The 15,054-nt window shown below is 49.7% G+C and overlaps 1 protein-coding gene across 1 annotated transcript in view; it reads right to left on the minus strand.

The window, feature by feature from the left end:
- Positions 1-1,422: 1,422 nt before the first annotated feature.
- Positions 1,423-15,054, minus strand: part of PCDH15 (protocadherin related 15) — a 995,294-nt gene continuing 981,662 nt past the window's right edge. Inside the window, exons 36-41 of the mRNA XM_054174769.1 lie at positions 14,610-14,631; positions 11,866-11,904; positions 9,593-9,666; positions 7,868-8,000; positions 5,117-6,484; positions 1,423-2,026 (exon numbers count right to left, since the gene is read on the minus strand). Coding sequence (XP_054030744.1) covers positions 1,472-2,026; positions 5,117-6,484; positions 7,868-8,000; positions 9,593-9,666; positions 11,866-11,904; positions 14,610-14,631 — 2,191 coding nt within the window. The 3' untranslated portion in view covers positions 1,423-1,471. The remainder of the gene's footprint in view (positions 2,027-5,116; positions 6,485-7,867; positions 8,001-9,592; positions 9,667-11,865; positions 11,905-14,609; positions 14,632-15,054) is intronic.

The following is a 15,054-nucleotide window of genomic DNA, read 5'->3' on the forward strand; positions in this document are numbered from 1 at the left end:
TTTATATAGAGCTTCCTTTGCTTCCAAAACCTTCTGAGCTGGTCTGGCAATTTTGGGGTGTTTTCTCCAAATTAATGTTGGGGGATAGTTCCTCAACCCACTACAGAGGTACAGCTAGAAATTACAAGCAGGTGCCACAGTTTATTTGGTGCATTTTACAAAGAATCCTCATTCAAGTTGTCTGTAAGGATTCTCTGTGTGCTGTGGACACACTTTGCCCTTCACAGGCCCCTCTGTGCACACGAACCTCCTGTTCACTGCTCATCCTCTTTACCATGACCCCATTTGTCTTCTCAGCAAGTTGATGTTTGTTAGAGCAGAGCTAAAGACCACCTGAAGAAGAAAACAGAAACAGTGTGGGATGAGATCAAGTGAAAAATCAGCCAGAGAGGACAATTGCAATGAGCTAAAATCACAAAAGAAAATTAAGAAACCACGGCCAGGTAGCTATGAACAAGATTAATTGCTACACATTTCCTTCTACTTTGCAATTGTTTGGGTCTTATTTAATCATCCTTTGTAACAGCTCTGTGCTTTAGAAGCTCCAACTCCACCCATACTTAAGTTTTCTAGCTCCTCTCTTCGCATTCCCTGGGGCACTGCTATCACTTTGGCTTTTGTTACTCAAATGTAAGCCAGCTGAGGATTTTTGCTCTGCTGATCTTCGATAGAATCGTAGAATGGCTTAGGTTGGAAGGGACCTTAGAGACTGTCACAGATTTGTTTTTTCATTTATTACTCTGAGTTCAGAACCAAGAGCTCTGGATATAAACCTTGAACAGAAATAGACAATTTACAAAAGGTCTAAGCAGTATAACCACGAGTACCGTACAGGAGAAACAAGCTAGGCGTGGAAGAGAACTGTCTGAAAAGTTAACCAAGTAGTGCTGTGCATTTATTAGTAGTTTACTTGTTCATCAAACAAGAAATCAAGATCCAGGAAAAAAGAACCCAAAGCCCTAATCCCTTTAAAATATCATTGAGTGGAATGGGAGGCCTGTCAAAAAGAGTTGTAGGAGGGGAGGACGATTAATCGGTACAAATGTGAGGGCAAATTTTGTTTGTAGGCTTTCAAGCATTGGAGGTGGTGGCTGGTGGTTGTTGGTGGTGTCCCACGTCTGTGCATGATCAAGATCCAGGAAAAAAGAAACCAAAGCCCTAATCCCCTTAAAATAACATTGAGTGGAATGGGAGGCCTGTCAACAAGAGTTGTAGGAGGGGAGGATGATTAATCAGTACAAACGTGAGGGCAAACTGTTTGAAGGCTTTCAAGCATTGGAGGTGGTGGTTGTTGTTGGTGGTGGTGGTGTCCCACATCTGTGCATGACACAAACCTCATACATTTCCCACAGTATAGAAATAAAAAGTGCAGTTTATTATAAACTGAAGTAAAAAAAAAACAACCCAAAATAAGGGGGGGTGGGGGGGAAGGAGAAAAAACAATAATCAAATCAAACCAACTCAACTCAAATCACAGTTTTGTCATTGGTATGTGAAGGTTGTTCCAGGGGCCCATCCAGAGCTCCTCTTCGTCTGACTGTGTGTGTTCACTGTGTGACTCCAAGGGCTCTTTGCTGTCCTCACCATCAACAACTGACTCCTGCTCCTCTGTGCTTTTGATCCTGGAGCCCCCTGCCCTGGCCACGGAGCCCTCAGCCCCTGTGGCTGAGGAGGTGAAGGAGACGCCACAAGGCCTCGCGTTTATTTTGTCGCTGGCAGCTGGCCCCCTGGACAACGTGCTCAGGGGCACGCTCTCCTCCTGGGTCACTGCCAGCTTGTCCAGTTTCCTGAACTGTTTGCCCAGCCTCACTGGAGAGGTGACTTTTAAGTTATTGGCCAGGCAGCCACGCCGGGTTCTGACCACAGAGCCGTTCTGGGCGATGTAGAGGTTCCCGTTGAGGTTGGGTTGGGTGCTGGGGTTGCTGAGGCGATTCCTCTGGCTGGAATCCAGAGCGCTGTCTTCTCCAGTGGAGCTGGTCTCATACTCTGGGTCCACTATCAGCTTGATCCTTTTCTTTCTGGCCCACTGTTTGATGAGAAAGAGAAATGCTGTTAAATTTCAGCACCGCTGCTTACTTTCCCCCTGCCCTTTTCCTGTTCTTTATTTTGCCTTTTACTTCGACATAGAATCAGAGAGTCATAGAATCATAGAACCACAGTAGTCATAGAACCACGGAGCCATAGAACAACAGAATCATAAAATCATAGAACCACAGTCATAGAATCATAGAATCATAGAATCATAGAACCACAGAATCACAGAACCATAGAATCATAGAACCATAGAACGGTCTGGGTTGGAAAGGACCTCTGAAGGTCATCCAGTCCAACCCCCAATTAATCAGTCACTCGCTGTCTCGTTGATTCACTTTATCTTGGTCTTTGCACTTTTCCTCTTAGGTTCTACTCAGATATTTTTTTTCTATTGTTTTGTTTATTGATTTTTGTAGCACACAAACTATTCTTTGCACTAAAGTTAAGTAGATGAAGTCAGGAAGACAGATCAAATAATTTTGCTTCACGAGCTCAATGTGAGTCAGACAGTGTAAAATCTGGAAGGGATTCCTTGAGGTTTGGGAATCTGGGTTGGGTTTGGGTTTTTTGCTGTGCTCACATTTCAGTTGAGGTGTACCTTCTTTGCAGAACCCTGAGAGCAGAGACATTGCTCTCAGAAGTAAAACTTCTGTACATGTCATTCTTAGAAAGAAAGGTAAAAACCTTTTCTAATAGAAACCAAAAGACACTGATCATAGAATTATAGAATGGTTTGGGTTGGAAGGGACTTAAAGATCACCTAGTTCCAACACACACTGCCACCACGGGCAACAGCACCTTCCACTAGCCCAGGCTGCTCAAGGTCCTGTCCAGCCTGGCGTTGAACACATCCAGGGAAGAGGCATCCACAGCTTCCCTGGGCAACCTATTCCAGGGTCTCCCCACCCTCACTCTAAAAAATTTCCTTCCAATATCCCATTTCAATCTACTCTACTGAACCTTAAATCCATTTCCTCTCCTTTTCTTACTACAAGCACTTGTAAGAAGTTTCTCCCCAGCTGTCTTGTAGGCCCCCTCAGGTACTGGAAGTCTGCTAGAAGTTCTCCCTGGAGCCTTCTGTTGTGCAGGCTGAACAACCCCAGCTCTCTCAGCCTGCTGATGCAAGTGATTCTCCCACAGTACTAACAGGGAAATGCATTAGAAGTTTCCTTCCAAAGAACTGTTGCACTGTAAGTTCAGTGCAGAAATGGCACAACACATCCATCAGAAAAAGATCTGGAGTTCTACACAAGGGGAATAGTCCAGCAAAACTGGCTGGTTAGGAGAAGATAAGCTTGATCTAAGGCCTTGTGCTGGTTCCAGTCTACTAAGATCAATGGAGATCCATTGCTGTCAAATGGAAGATGGTGAAGAAATGAGACTCTGGATTTTGTAACTCTATTTCATAGAATTGTCAGGGGTGGAAGGGACCTCAAGGATCATCCAATTCCAAACCCCCTGCTGTGGGCAGGACACCTCACACTAGAGTAGGTTGCTCACAGCCACATCCAGCCTGGTCTTCAAAATCTCCAGGGATGAGGCTTCTACCACCTCCCTGGGCAACCTGTGCCAGTCTCTCACCACCCTCCTGGGGAACAACTTCTTCCTAACATCCAATCTGAATCTCCCCACTTCTAGATTGGCTCCATTCCCCCCAGTCCTATCAGTCCCTAACATCCTAAAAACTCCCTCCCCAGCTTTCTTGTAGCTCCCTGCAGATCCTGGAAGGCCACAATAAGGTTAATGGAAACAACCTCCACATTGCTGTGCCACTACCTCCCTCTTATTTATTTTGAATTCTAATTGCTCTGCCTTCTTGTGGTAGACTGAAACCAGCCCCTAGAAGCCTTGGATTAAAAAGGAAACCTCCGTGATGCTACTGAGGCAGCAGATCACCACCACAGCTTCACTCCCACTGCAGCACATGCATATGCACACAAGGAGAGCCAGGTTTGGGAGGAAGAAAACCATGCAAGGTACAAACAGGTAGAGATTACTTTTAAGAAGCTAAGCTGCTTTTTACAACCACTTAGATGCTGATTCTTTGCTTCCAGATGCAGACAGAACTCTGCTAAGGAAAGTGATAGAAGATTTCTCTGTGACTGATATCAGCTATTACAGGTTACTGGACCTTAAAAGGCAGACACCAGAAGAGAAAATATAGGTGATGGGTCCCCTTCAGTGACTTTGCTGTTGGCTGCCTCAAACTTTTAAACAGATGTTTTAAAACAATAATAATAATAATATTATCATCACAGCATTGCTAGGTGGGGAACCTGTGCCAGTCTCTCACCACCCCCCTGGGGAACAACTTCTTCCTAACATCCAATCTGAATCTCCTCACTTCTAGTTTTGCTCCATCTCCCCCAGTCCTATCAGTCCCCAACATCCTAAAAACTCCCTCCCCAGCTTTCTTGTAGCTCCCTGCAGATCCTGGAAGGCCACAAGGAGATCTCCTTGGAGATCTCTTCTCCAGACTGAACAGCCCCAACTCCCTCAGTCTGTCCTCATAGGAGAGGTGCTCCAGCCCTCTGATCATCCTCATCCTCATTCCTGTTCTTCACTGAATTCCCTGGTTTGTCCCTTTTTCTTCCTGTCTTTCCATTTTGTGACAGACATGAAGACAGGCCCCTTAGCAGTTTTGTGCCCTCAGGTCTGTCAATCTGCTCCTCAGACCTCAAGCCAAGTGCATAATGCAGAGACAATCCCCTCTCAGAATCAACACTTGACATGAGCAGAGCGAATGGACTCCTTGTGGCCTCGCTCAGCGAAAATCCATCTTCCCAGACCCACTGCCTGAGAAGCCTCTCAGAATTTGGTTTTCTACAGTCCTAATCCCATACAGTGAGCTCTGATATTTTCCTTCTGGCTGCCCCTGAAGTGAGTATTGTGTTAGGAAAGACCACACAGAAGGCACAGCAAACAAGACCACTCCTTACTGCAAACCATCCACCTCCTGTTGTCAAAAGGATGTGGAGTCACCAGTAGTCTCTGACTCCCTAACAGTGGTGTCCAGGCTCTCCTCTGACTGGGATTGACTGGTTTCCTGGGAGCTCTTGTTTCTTGCTTGCTTTCTTTTCACAGTGGTGTCAGAGTTTTGCTTCTCCGTGTCAGGGGAGGAGGCAGTTTGGCCAGAAGTGCTCCTGCTTTCGGTCCCTTTGGAAGTAGCACCGACTTCACTTTCCAGGCAGGAAGATTCATTCTTATTCACACTTTCCTTCCTGTCACTAATATCTGTGTCAGCCTCTTCTGCGCCTTCATCCAGGCTACCCTCCCCACGAGGAGCTGATCTTCCTCCCTTGCCTTCAGCAGCAGCAGTCTTTGCTTTGCTGGACTTCTGAGTGCCTGCCTTGTTGGAGTTGTCTGCTGTCTTGATGGCTTGTTCCACATCTTCTTCATCTTCATCTTCTTCTGACACCTCTTCTATCGTGTCTTCTATCTCCAGGCTGGCAGAGGAGGTTTTGCTCTTGTAGCTGGACCCTGAAGTTTTCCTGTAGCTCGTGTCCCTGTCGCTACCTGATGCGGTCGAGCTCACACTCGATTTCTGGCTGGATCTCCTGGCCCTGCCACGGCTGCTGCCTCCCCTGCTTTTTGTGCTGGATCTTTCAGTGCTTCTTCTGCTGCTGGACCGGCTGGTGCCTGATTTGCTGTATGAGCTTTCGGTAGAGGAGCTCACCGACAGGCTACCATCTTCGTCACTGCTGGAGTCTTCCTCATCGTCCTCCTCTTCAGATGAGTCCTCCTCTGACTCACTGCTAGAGCTGGATCCAGATTCCTCCTCAGACTCTTCCAAGTCTTCATCCGAGTCCACAGTACTTTCAGTGGCTTCATCTTGGTCTAGAGTTACTTTCAAGTAGTCTTTGTCTTCTGACTCGGAGCTGAAGGACTCATCCGAAGCGTGCTTCCTCCTCTTCCTCTCCTGGTCGCTGTCCTCATGCTCACTCTCCGCCGTGATGCTTATTGAAACCCCTGATTTGGACTCATCCTCTCCTTCTTTGCTCAAGGGCTCCTGAAACTTCCTGGAGACGCTGATGCGTTTCAAGACGTGGTTGAGCTTCCTCATGGAGGGCCTGGCATCCGTAGACTTCTGGAAGTAACTGCCCCTGATCATCATGCTCTTCTCCTCCTCTGCCTTGCCAGCCGACATCAGCTTGGCATAGCTGGACTCCTTCCTCCCACCTTTCACCTTCTGCAGGATCAGTGGGAAGATCCTGGCCTTCTTCCACCGGGAGCGAGCAGACTCGGCTCTTCCCACCGGCTTGTGGGCACCGACTGCCACACGACTCAAGTGCATGGCTCCTCTCAGCCTCCTCTTGCCCTGGCCGCTCCTATACGCTCTTCCAGGACCGAGCCTTAGGTCCATCCCACCATCTAAAGGTCTACCTTCTACTTGTGGCCCTGCCATCTGGCTTATGTCTCTGCTTGGAGGGCCTCTGCCTGGCATCATGCCCTGCAAATCATGAAAACGGAACTCAGTTATGAGCTGCAAGGTTGTCACTGCGTAAGCTTGGACGCTCCGGGGAGCCAGCAGGAACAAATGCAACATTTTTCCCAGCATCAGAAGGAACTCTCCTGGTTTAGAACAGATTTGTTTGGTTTGGTTTGGTTTGGTTTGGTTTTTTACGTCAAAGTCATGGGGAAAGTTTTACTTCTAGGACGGGGCTGCAAGAGCACAACTCCCTTTGCTGCAACAGGGAAGAGTTGCTTCTTATAGTAATAAAAGCTAGAAAGACTTCTGGAGTGGTGGGAGATCATGCTCAGAAATGTTCCCTCTTGGGGTCACAAGATGTTAGGGGTTGGAAGTCCCATTCTGTTGCCCAGAATATTCCAGACCCCAAAATCTGGGCTAAGCCCCTGTTCCTGGATCACTCTCAGCACTAGGCCCATGAGCTGCTCAGAGCACCTGAGGCATGGCAGGGCTGAGGTTGCTGCAGCTTATTACAAAGAGAGGAGACAAGACCCTGCTGGGCACAGGGGTAAGTGAAGAGGAGCACCCTGGCATCACAGCACTGTGCTCCTTTCCCCCCATGAATCAGCATGCCAGATGCAGGATTCAGCATGGCAGAGATCCTGATACTGGGAATGAAACAATGGACCTCTTCAGAGTTTGTCTGGAAGCCAGTGGGAAATTCCATGGGAGTCAGTCAGCCCTCCTCAAAATATGACACAGAAGCAGCCCCACCAGAGCTCAGCAGCAATGGCCACTCAGCAGCACTAATAATCCTGGAATCACAGAGCAGTAGGGCTTGGAAAGGACCTCCAGAGACCATTGAGTCTGACCCCATTTAATTAAAACCCATGTGATGCATTTAGTGTCTAGTACTGGTGAAAAAAACCCAAACAAACAACAGAAAGGCAACATTGAGGTCAACTTTCTTCTGCCTGTCACTGGCATTTGCAGGTTTGTTTCTACTCAGCTGTGAAACTGCTGAGAACTGAGTTCAGGTGAGTGCTGTCCCCAGCGGGAGGTCACCAGGTAGAGGATGAATATTAGCAGCCCCACGTTTGGTGAACAACATCAAATGGGATCAGCACAGAGTGTGTGGGTTTGTCTTGGAACTAGAAATCTACATTGAGGGAAACAAAAAAAAGAGAGAGATGTGGATATTAAAAGCACTTTTGCACTTCCTTTTCCCTGCTTAGACAAAGGGGAAGAGGTGCTGACACAACCTTTGCTGGGCACCCGAAGGACAAACCATGGTGAGCACTGGAAGATGCACTTTGGTCTGTTAGGAACACAATCTCCTAATCAATTACAAAAGACATTTGGGCAAAGTTTTTATGGCCTTTCACCTTGTTGCAAAGACTGAATCACCCCACCAGAGGCACTCACCTCATCTGCTGCTGGTCCATGAGGGCTGTAGTAGTAGCCTCCATCATGCTCCACCATGACTTCCCCATACTCGTCATACATCCCTGAAGGGGACAGCAGCCTTCGGCGGCTCCCATACTGAGGCAGCTCGTACCTGCCACAGAAACACCACCACATCTTCAGCATCTGCACCAGCCTGTCTCCACACACAGCCACAAGCACACACTGCCCCTTCTCCAAAGCACAAGATTCTCACAGAATCTCAGCCTGGTGGGGCTTGGAAGAGCCTCTGGGGATCATCCAGTCCACCCCTGCTGCTAAATCAGGGTCACCCTGAGCAGCTTGCCCAGGATTACAATGGCCAGGGGAGGATGGAATCTCTCCAGAGAAGGAGAATCCATCACCTCTCTGGGCAGCTTCCCCAGGATTACAATGGCCGGGGGGGGCTGGAATCTCTCCAGAGAAGGAGAATCCATCACCTCTCTGGGCAGCTTGCCCAGGATTACAATGGCCAGGGGGGGTTGGAATCTCTCCAGAGAAGGAGAATCCATCACCTCTCTGGGCAGCTTGCCCAGGATTACAATGGCCGGGGGGGGGTTGGAATCTCTTCAGAGAGGGAGACTCCATCACCTCTCTGGGCAGCCTGCTCCAGGGCTCCAGCACCCTCACAGCTTTTCCCCATCTTCAGATGGAACCTCCTGGGTTCCAGTTTGGGTTGATTGCCCCTTGTGCAGGCTCTGGGCACCAATGAAACGATTCTGGCCCCATCCTCTTGACCCCTGCCTGTTAGCTGTTGATCAGCATTGATCAGATCCCCCCTCACACTGCTCTTCTCCAGGTTAAACCGCCCTGGGTTTCTCAATCTTCCCCTCTCAGTGAGATGCTCCAGGACCCTCAGCATCTTCATAGCCTCCACTGGACTCTCTACAGTAGTTCCCTGTCTCTCTTCAGCAGGGGGGAGCCCAGAACTGGATCCAGTCCTCCAGAGTGGCCTGACTAGGGCAGAGAAGCGGTTGGGGAGAACTTCCCCTGCCTTGCTGCCCACATCTTCTTCGTTCACCTCAACACACCAGTGGCCTTCTTGGCCATAAGGGCACATTGCTAGCTCATGGTGAATTTGTCTCCCAGCACTCCCAGGTCCTTCTCTGTGGAGCTGCCTGCCAGCAGGTCCCCCCTCACCTGTCCTGTTGCAGGAGGTTGTTCCTCCCCGGTTGTAAGACCCTACACTTGTCCTTTTTGACCTTCATGAGGTTCCTCTCCTCTGGAGAATGAAAGAGCAGGTTCCCTGGGATTATGGAGAATGTCTGTGAGCTTGTAAGGACAGCTCACAGACACCTGGGAAGCTCCCAGTCAGGCAGGCATTAGCAGAACAAGGCAGGGGCAACCACCTTCTCAATAAAGGTGAAAGGCTAAACCCTGGCTGGGAGGTGGGAGCAAAAAGTATCAGCCACTGACCTCAGGCTGCTGAGTCACAACAGGGGAGGAGGTGATGGAAATTAATTACCAGAACAAGAGAGAGATGCAAATGCAAAAGTGAATACAAAAGCATCATGGAGGCTGGGGTGTGCACTCTGCCAGTGGAATAATCACATTTATGAAGAAAGAGGGAATCAGGCAACTTTTACAAAGACTCCTTTGTGGACACAAGGACTGAAGTCAGCCTGATCACATGCTGTGACAGCAAACCTCACCAAGCTGGAAGCATCAACAGTTTTCCAAGTAAAGATAGGGAAAAGGAGACTGTACCCATGCTCATAACTGTAGTAATCTTGCCCATAGTATTCCTGCCCTGGATCAATGCCAGACTCCATGCTTAGCTCCTGTGAAGAGAGAAACCCTGGTTGAATGCAGTTATGCACAGCAGCAACTGATGAAGGAGGTGCAAAGAACAGGCTCTGGGAGTGCAAACACACAAAACAGGAAACAATAACTTGAGGAACAGCAACAACTGCCAAGAACCACAATGAGAAGCCAACAGGAGCTTTAATGATCCTTTCCCTGCTGTATTCCCTGTGTGTGGCTGTCGTCAGCTCAATGCAGTCACAGAGTCACAGATTGCATCGGGTTGGAAGGGACCCTCCAAGGTCGTCTTGTCCAACCCCCCTGCAGGCAGCAGGGACACCTCCAGCTACAGCAGGCTGCCCAGGGACACATCAAGTCTGGTCCTGAATGTCACCAGGGATGAGGCTTCCACCACATCCCTGGCCAACCTCTTCCAGTATTTCACCACTCTCATTGTGAAGAACTTCCTCCTGATGTCCAACCTAAATCTGCTCTAGTTTGAAACCCTTGTCCCTCATTCTATCACTACGAGCCCTTCTAATCAGTCCCTCAGTACCACTGTGGTGTGGGACACCACCTCCCCTGTCCCATGCTAGCCCCTCAGTCACGGCAAATACTCTGCCACTGCTTGTGCCTCTCACAGGAGAAAGGTGTACTGAAGAGCTTGGGGCTGCTTTACCTACAGAGTCTGCCAGGTCTTTTTAGTTACTGTTTCCTCAACCATCAGCAGTCACGAGCAGCACTGCACTGAGCTAAGTATTCCTCTGTATGCTGCAAAAGCACCAGGGAGTCATAGAACCATAGAATCACAGAATGCTTTGGGCCAGAAGGGGCCTCCAAAGCTCATCCAGTCCAACCCCCCTGCACTCAGCAGGGACAGCCTCCACTAGATCAGGCTGCCCAGAGCACTGTTCAGCCTCCCCTTGAATATCTCCAGGGCATGGGGCCTGAACCACCTCCCTGGGCAACCTGTGCAGTGTTCCAGCAGCCTCATAGTAAATAACTTGTTCCTAACATCCAATCTAAATCTTCTCTGCTCTAGTTTGAAGCCATTGCCTCTCGTCCTGTCACTGCAGCCCTTTGCAAACAGTCTGTTTCCATCCTTCATGTAGCCCCCTTCAGGTACTGGCAGGCTGTTATTAGGTCTCCCCAAAGGCTCCCCTTCTCCAGGCTGAACACCCCCAGCTCCCTCAGCCTGGCCTTGCAGCAGGGGTCCTTAAGCTCTGCTCACACATGGTGTGGTATGAGGCTGTTCCGTTCATCTGCAGTGATCATAGAATCATAGAATTGTAAGGGTTGGAGGGGACCTCTAGAGATCATCAAATGCAAATTCCCTGCCAAAGGAGGATCATTCAGGGCAGGTTACACAGGAATGCATCCAGGTGAGTTTGGAATGTCTCCAGAGAAGGAGACTCCACAACCTCTCTGGGCAGCCTGTTCCAGGCCTCCAGCACCCTCACAGGGAAGAAGTGTTTCCCCATGTTGAGGTGGAACTTTCTGGATTCCAGTTTGTATCCATCAGCCCTTGTCCTATCACAGGACACCACTGAAAAGAGCCTGGAACCTTCTTCTTGACCCCACCCTTCAGACATTATAAACATTAATGACATCTCTCTTTTCTCCACACTAAACAGCCCCAGGGCTCTCAAGCTTTCCTCATCAAACATGTTCCAGTCCCTTCAGCATCCTTGTATCCTCCATTGGACACTCTAGTAGATCCCTGTCCCTCTTGAGCTGGGGAGCCCAGAAGTGGACCCAACAGTCCAGACGTGGGCTCACCAGGGCAGAGCAGAGTTGGGAGGAGAACCTACCTTGACCTGCTGGCCACACTCTTCTTAGTGCACCCCAGGATACCACTGGCCTTATGGCCACAGGAGCACATTGCTGTGCCCTGGATAATGATCAATTATTAGCTGAGTGACATTTGCAAACGTGGATTGTGGTTGGACAGGGAGGGAATTAGTGTGGCCTAGAATATGGACATGAAACCAGGGAAGCTTTAACTCCATAATAAAATCCATGGGAGCAAGTCAAAGATGCTGGAGGGTTAAATCTCTATATACAAATAGATATTTAAATAAGCAAAACCTAAATGGGGTAACAATGTCAGGACTTTCCTAAAGGATTTTTCTGGGGGGGGGGGCAATAGTACCTAGCAACACACAGGTTTTGGTCAGGAGATGATGCAGAAGCCATAAAAAAATTATAAACTAATAAGAAAGCAGAGAGAACTGTACCTCTGGTCTGAGAAGAGAAGGTCTCAGCAACTGCTGCTGCTGCAAAAGAAAATTGGAAAGCAGTTAATGAAGCAGCAACAATTCAAGTGCAGGTCATTTGTGATCACAGAATCACAGAACATTAGGGGTTGGAAGGGACCTCCAGAGATCATCCAGTCCAACCCCAGCTGCCAGAGCAGGGTCACAAAGAGTAGGTCACACAGGAGTGCATCTATGTGGATTTTGAATGTCTCCAGAGAAGGAGACTCCACAACCTCTCTGGGCAGCCTGCTCCAGGGCTCTGTCACCCTCACAGGGATAAAATTTTCCCCTCTGTTCCTGTGCCACCTCCTCTGCTTCAGTTTGACCCCAGTGCCCCTTGGCCTGCCCTTGGACATCCCTGAGCAGAGCCTGGCTCCAGCCTGGCTTCACAAGGAGATGCTCCACTGCGTGCAGCAGCTCTGTGGCTCTGTGCTGGACTCTCTCAAGCAGTTCCCTGAGGGGCCCAGAACTGGGCACAATATTCCAGATGTGACATCACCAGCACAGAGTAGAGGGGCAGGAGAATCTCTATTCACCACAGCCCTTCTAATTCACCCCAGGATACTACTATTGGCCTTCTTGGCCACTAGGGCAAGATGATGAGTTAAGGTTTGGAGGAAGTCCTAAAACCAAAGGTCCTTCAGAGCCCTTTTGTCAGGTGATGGCAGTGCAGTGTGGACACAACCCACACCCACTGAGAAGTAAAATCACACCGCACTCTTTCTTTTGCCTAACATAAAAGAAAACTCTCAGCTTCTGAGGTGATTAAATTATTTAAAGGTGAGTAAATAACTGAATTATTAAAGAATTAAACAATTCAATCACCTGTCAAAACCCAGGAGAGCTGTTGCATGGTGTCAGCTGGTGACAGCATGAAGACAACGGCAGACAAAAATAATGACCTAACAGGTCAAAAGCAAATGGGAAGCTGCATCAAAAGCCTGTGACTCAGCTACTCAATCACAGAGTCATGGAATTGTTGTGGTTGCAAAAGACCTCCAAGATCATGGAGCCCAACCTTCAACCCAACACCTCCATGGCCATTAAACCACATCCAAAGTGCCATGGCCACATGTTCCTTGAACACCTCCAGGCATGGGGACTCCACCTGGAGAGCCTCTGACAATCCCTCACCACTCTGGCAGCAAAGAAATTTTTCCTAATCTTCAATCTAACCCTCCCCCTGGCACAATATCAGGCCATTTCCTTTCATTCTATCACCTGATGCTAAGGAGAAAAGGTTGACCCCCACCTGGCTCCAGCCTCATCTCAGGGAGCTGCAGAGAGCAAGGAGGTCTCCCTCAGCCTCCTCTTCTCCACACTCCACACCCCCAGCTCCCTCAGCTGCTCCTCCCCAACCCTCTTCTCCAGACCCTTCCCCAGTTCTCCTGCCCTTCTCTGGCCCTGCTCCAGCCCTCAAGGTCTTTCAGGGCATGAGGGCCCAGAGCTGAAGCCAGCACTCAAGCTGTGGCCTCCCCAGTGCCCAGCCCAGGGCACAAGCCCTGCCCTGCTCCTGCTGCCCACACCACTGATGCTCCAGGCCAGGCTGCTGGTGGCCTTCTTGCCCCCCTGGGCACTGCTGGCTCCTCTTCAGCTGCTGTCACCCAGAACCCCCATGGCCTTTTCTGCAGGGCAGCTTTCCAGCCACTCTGCCCTAAGCCTGGAGCATCCATGGGGTTGTTTGGACCAGGGTGTAGGACCCAGCAAATGGCCAAAAGCAAATGGGAATCTGCAGCGCAGTGATTCAGCTACTCAAGACCTGAAGAGATCTGATTTCTTATCAAGCTCCCAGTGCCACACCATCGCTTCAATTCTCTGTAGTCTTTCTATCCTCCTGTGGCTTTTAGCTGAGCACCTCACTACCACCAAGACACTTTAATTTGCAACACCTCTGAGACAGTGATTTGTCTCTGCACCTCAAAAGGATGATTTCCTTCTGTATGCAGCACTCCTGGGAAAAGCTGACATGATGGAAAGGACACTGGGGGTCTGCATGGAGAGGACCAACAGGGTGATACCATAGAAACACAGAATGGTTTGGGCTGGAAGTGATCTTCAAGATCATTCAGTTCCAATCCCCCCGCCAAGGGCAGGGATACCTCCCACCAGTCCAGGTTGTTTGAGGCCTCATCCAGCCTGGCCTTGAACACCTCCAGGGGCAGGGGGCATCCACAACCTCCCTGGAGGTTCCAGTGTCTCCCCACTCTCACTAAAGTACTTCTTTCTAATCCCCACTCTCAATCTCCCCTCTCCCAGCTCACAGCCATTGTCCCTGGGCCTGGCATTCCCAGCCCTTGTCTGAAGTCCCTCCACAGATCTCCTGGAGCCCTTCAGGTACGGGAAGGCTGCTCTAAGGTCTCCCCAGAGCTGAACAGCCCCAACTCTCCCAGCCTGTCCGCATAGAGGAGGTGCTCCAGCCCTCTCATCATCTTGGTGGCCTCCTCTGGACCTGATCCCACAGATCCAGGTCCTTGCTTTGTTGAGCGTACCAGAACTGGAGGCAGTGCTGCAGGTGGGGGTCTCAGCAGGGCAGCGCCAAGCAGCAGCCTCCTAGCCTGGGGGCTCTGTTTGTGCCAGGATGATTATAAGCTCTCTGTGAATGGATGCCTCATGAGGCTTTTGAACCCCTTTATATCCCATGAGCTCCATCAGGAAGGCTCGGTGGGGCATGTGTGTCGATGTAATTGATAGATACCTGGGAGGTAGCTGGGGAAGAGCCTTACCTCTTGCTGCGCATATCCTCGCCTACAAGCCAGAAAAAGAGAAGGGAAAAAAACACCACGTTAGTATATTTCTGTGAGACTAAAGTGCAGGTGCATGTGGCCAGCCTTTCTGGAGAGAGGTGACACGACAATGCCATCAAAGAGAGGGCCAGCAAGAAAAGGCAGGCACAGCTGGCACAGCTTGCCTTTACCTGTAGGTGTGCCCTGGCCATACCGATCACTGCATGAGAAAGTGAATCTTCGGGGGTGGGGTGGGGGTGTGTGTCTTTTCTTGCTTTAGACTGGGAATGAATGAGAGGAAATCCCCAATCCCCAGAAGCCAGAAAGCCAGGTGGGATTGGCAAAGGGGAGGGAAGGGCCGGGTGTGTGTGTGTGTGTGTGTTCTTTGGCTTTCCTCAAGGCCCTGTAAGAGAGGTCCTGCTGCACCACCTTCTCTGTTGTCTCA

The sequence above is a fragment of the Dryobates pubescens genome, chromosome 30 (assembly GCF_014839835.1).
Source record: "Dryobates pubescens isolate bDryPub1 chromosome 30, bDryPub1.pri, whole genome shotgun sequence".
NCBI classification, from domain to species: Eukaryota; Metazoa; Chordata; class Aves; order Piciformes; family Picidae; genus Dryobates; species Dryobates pubescens.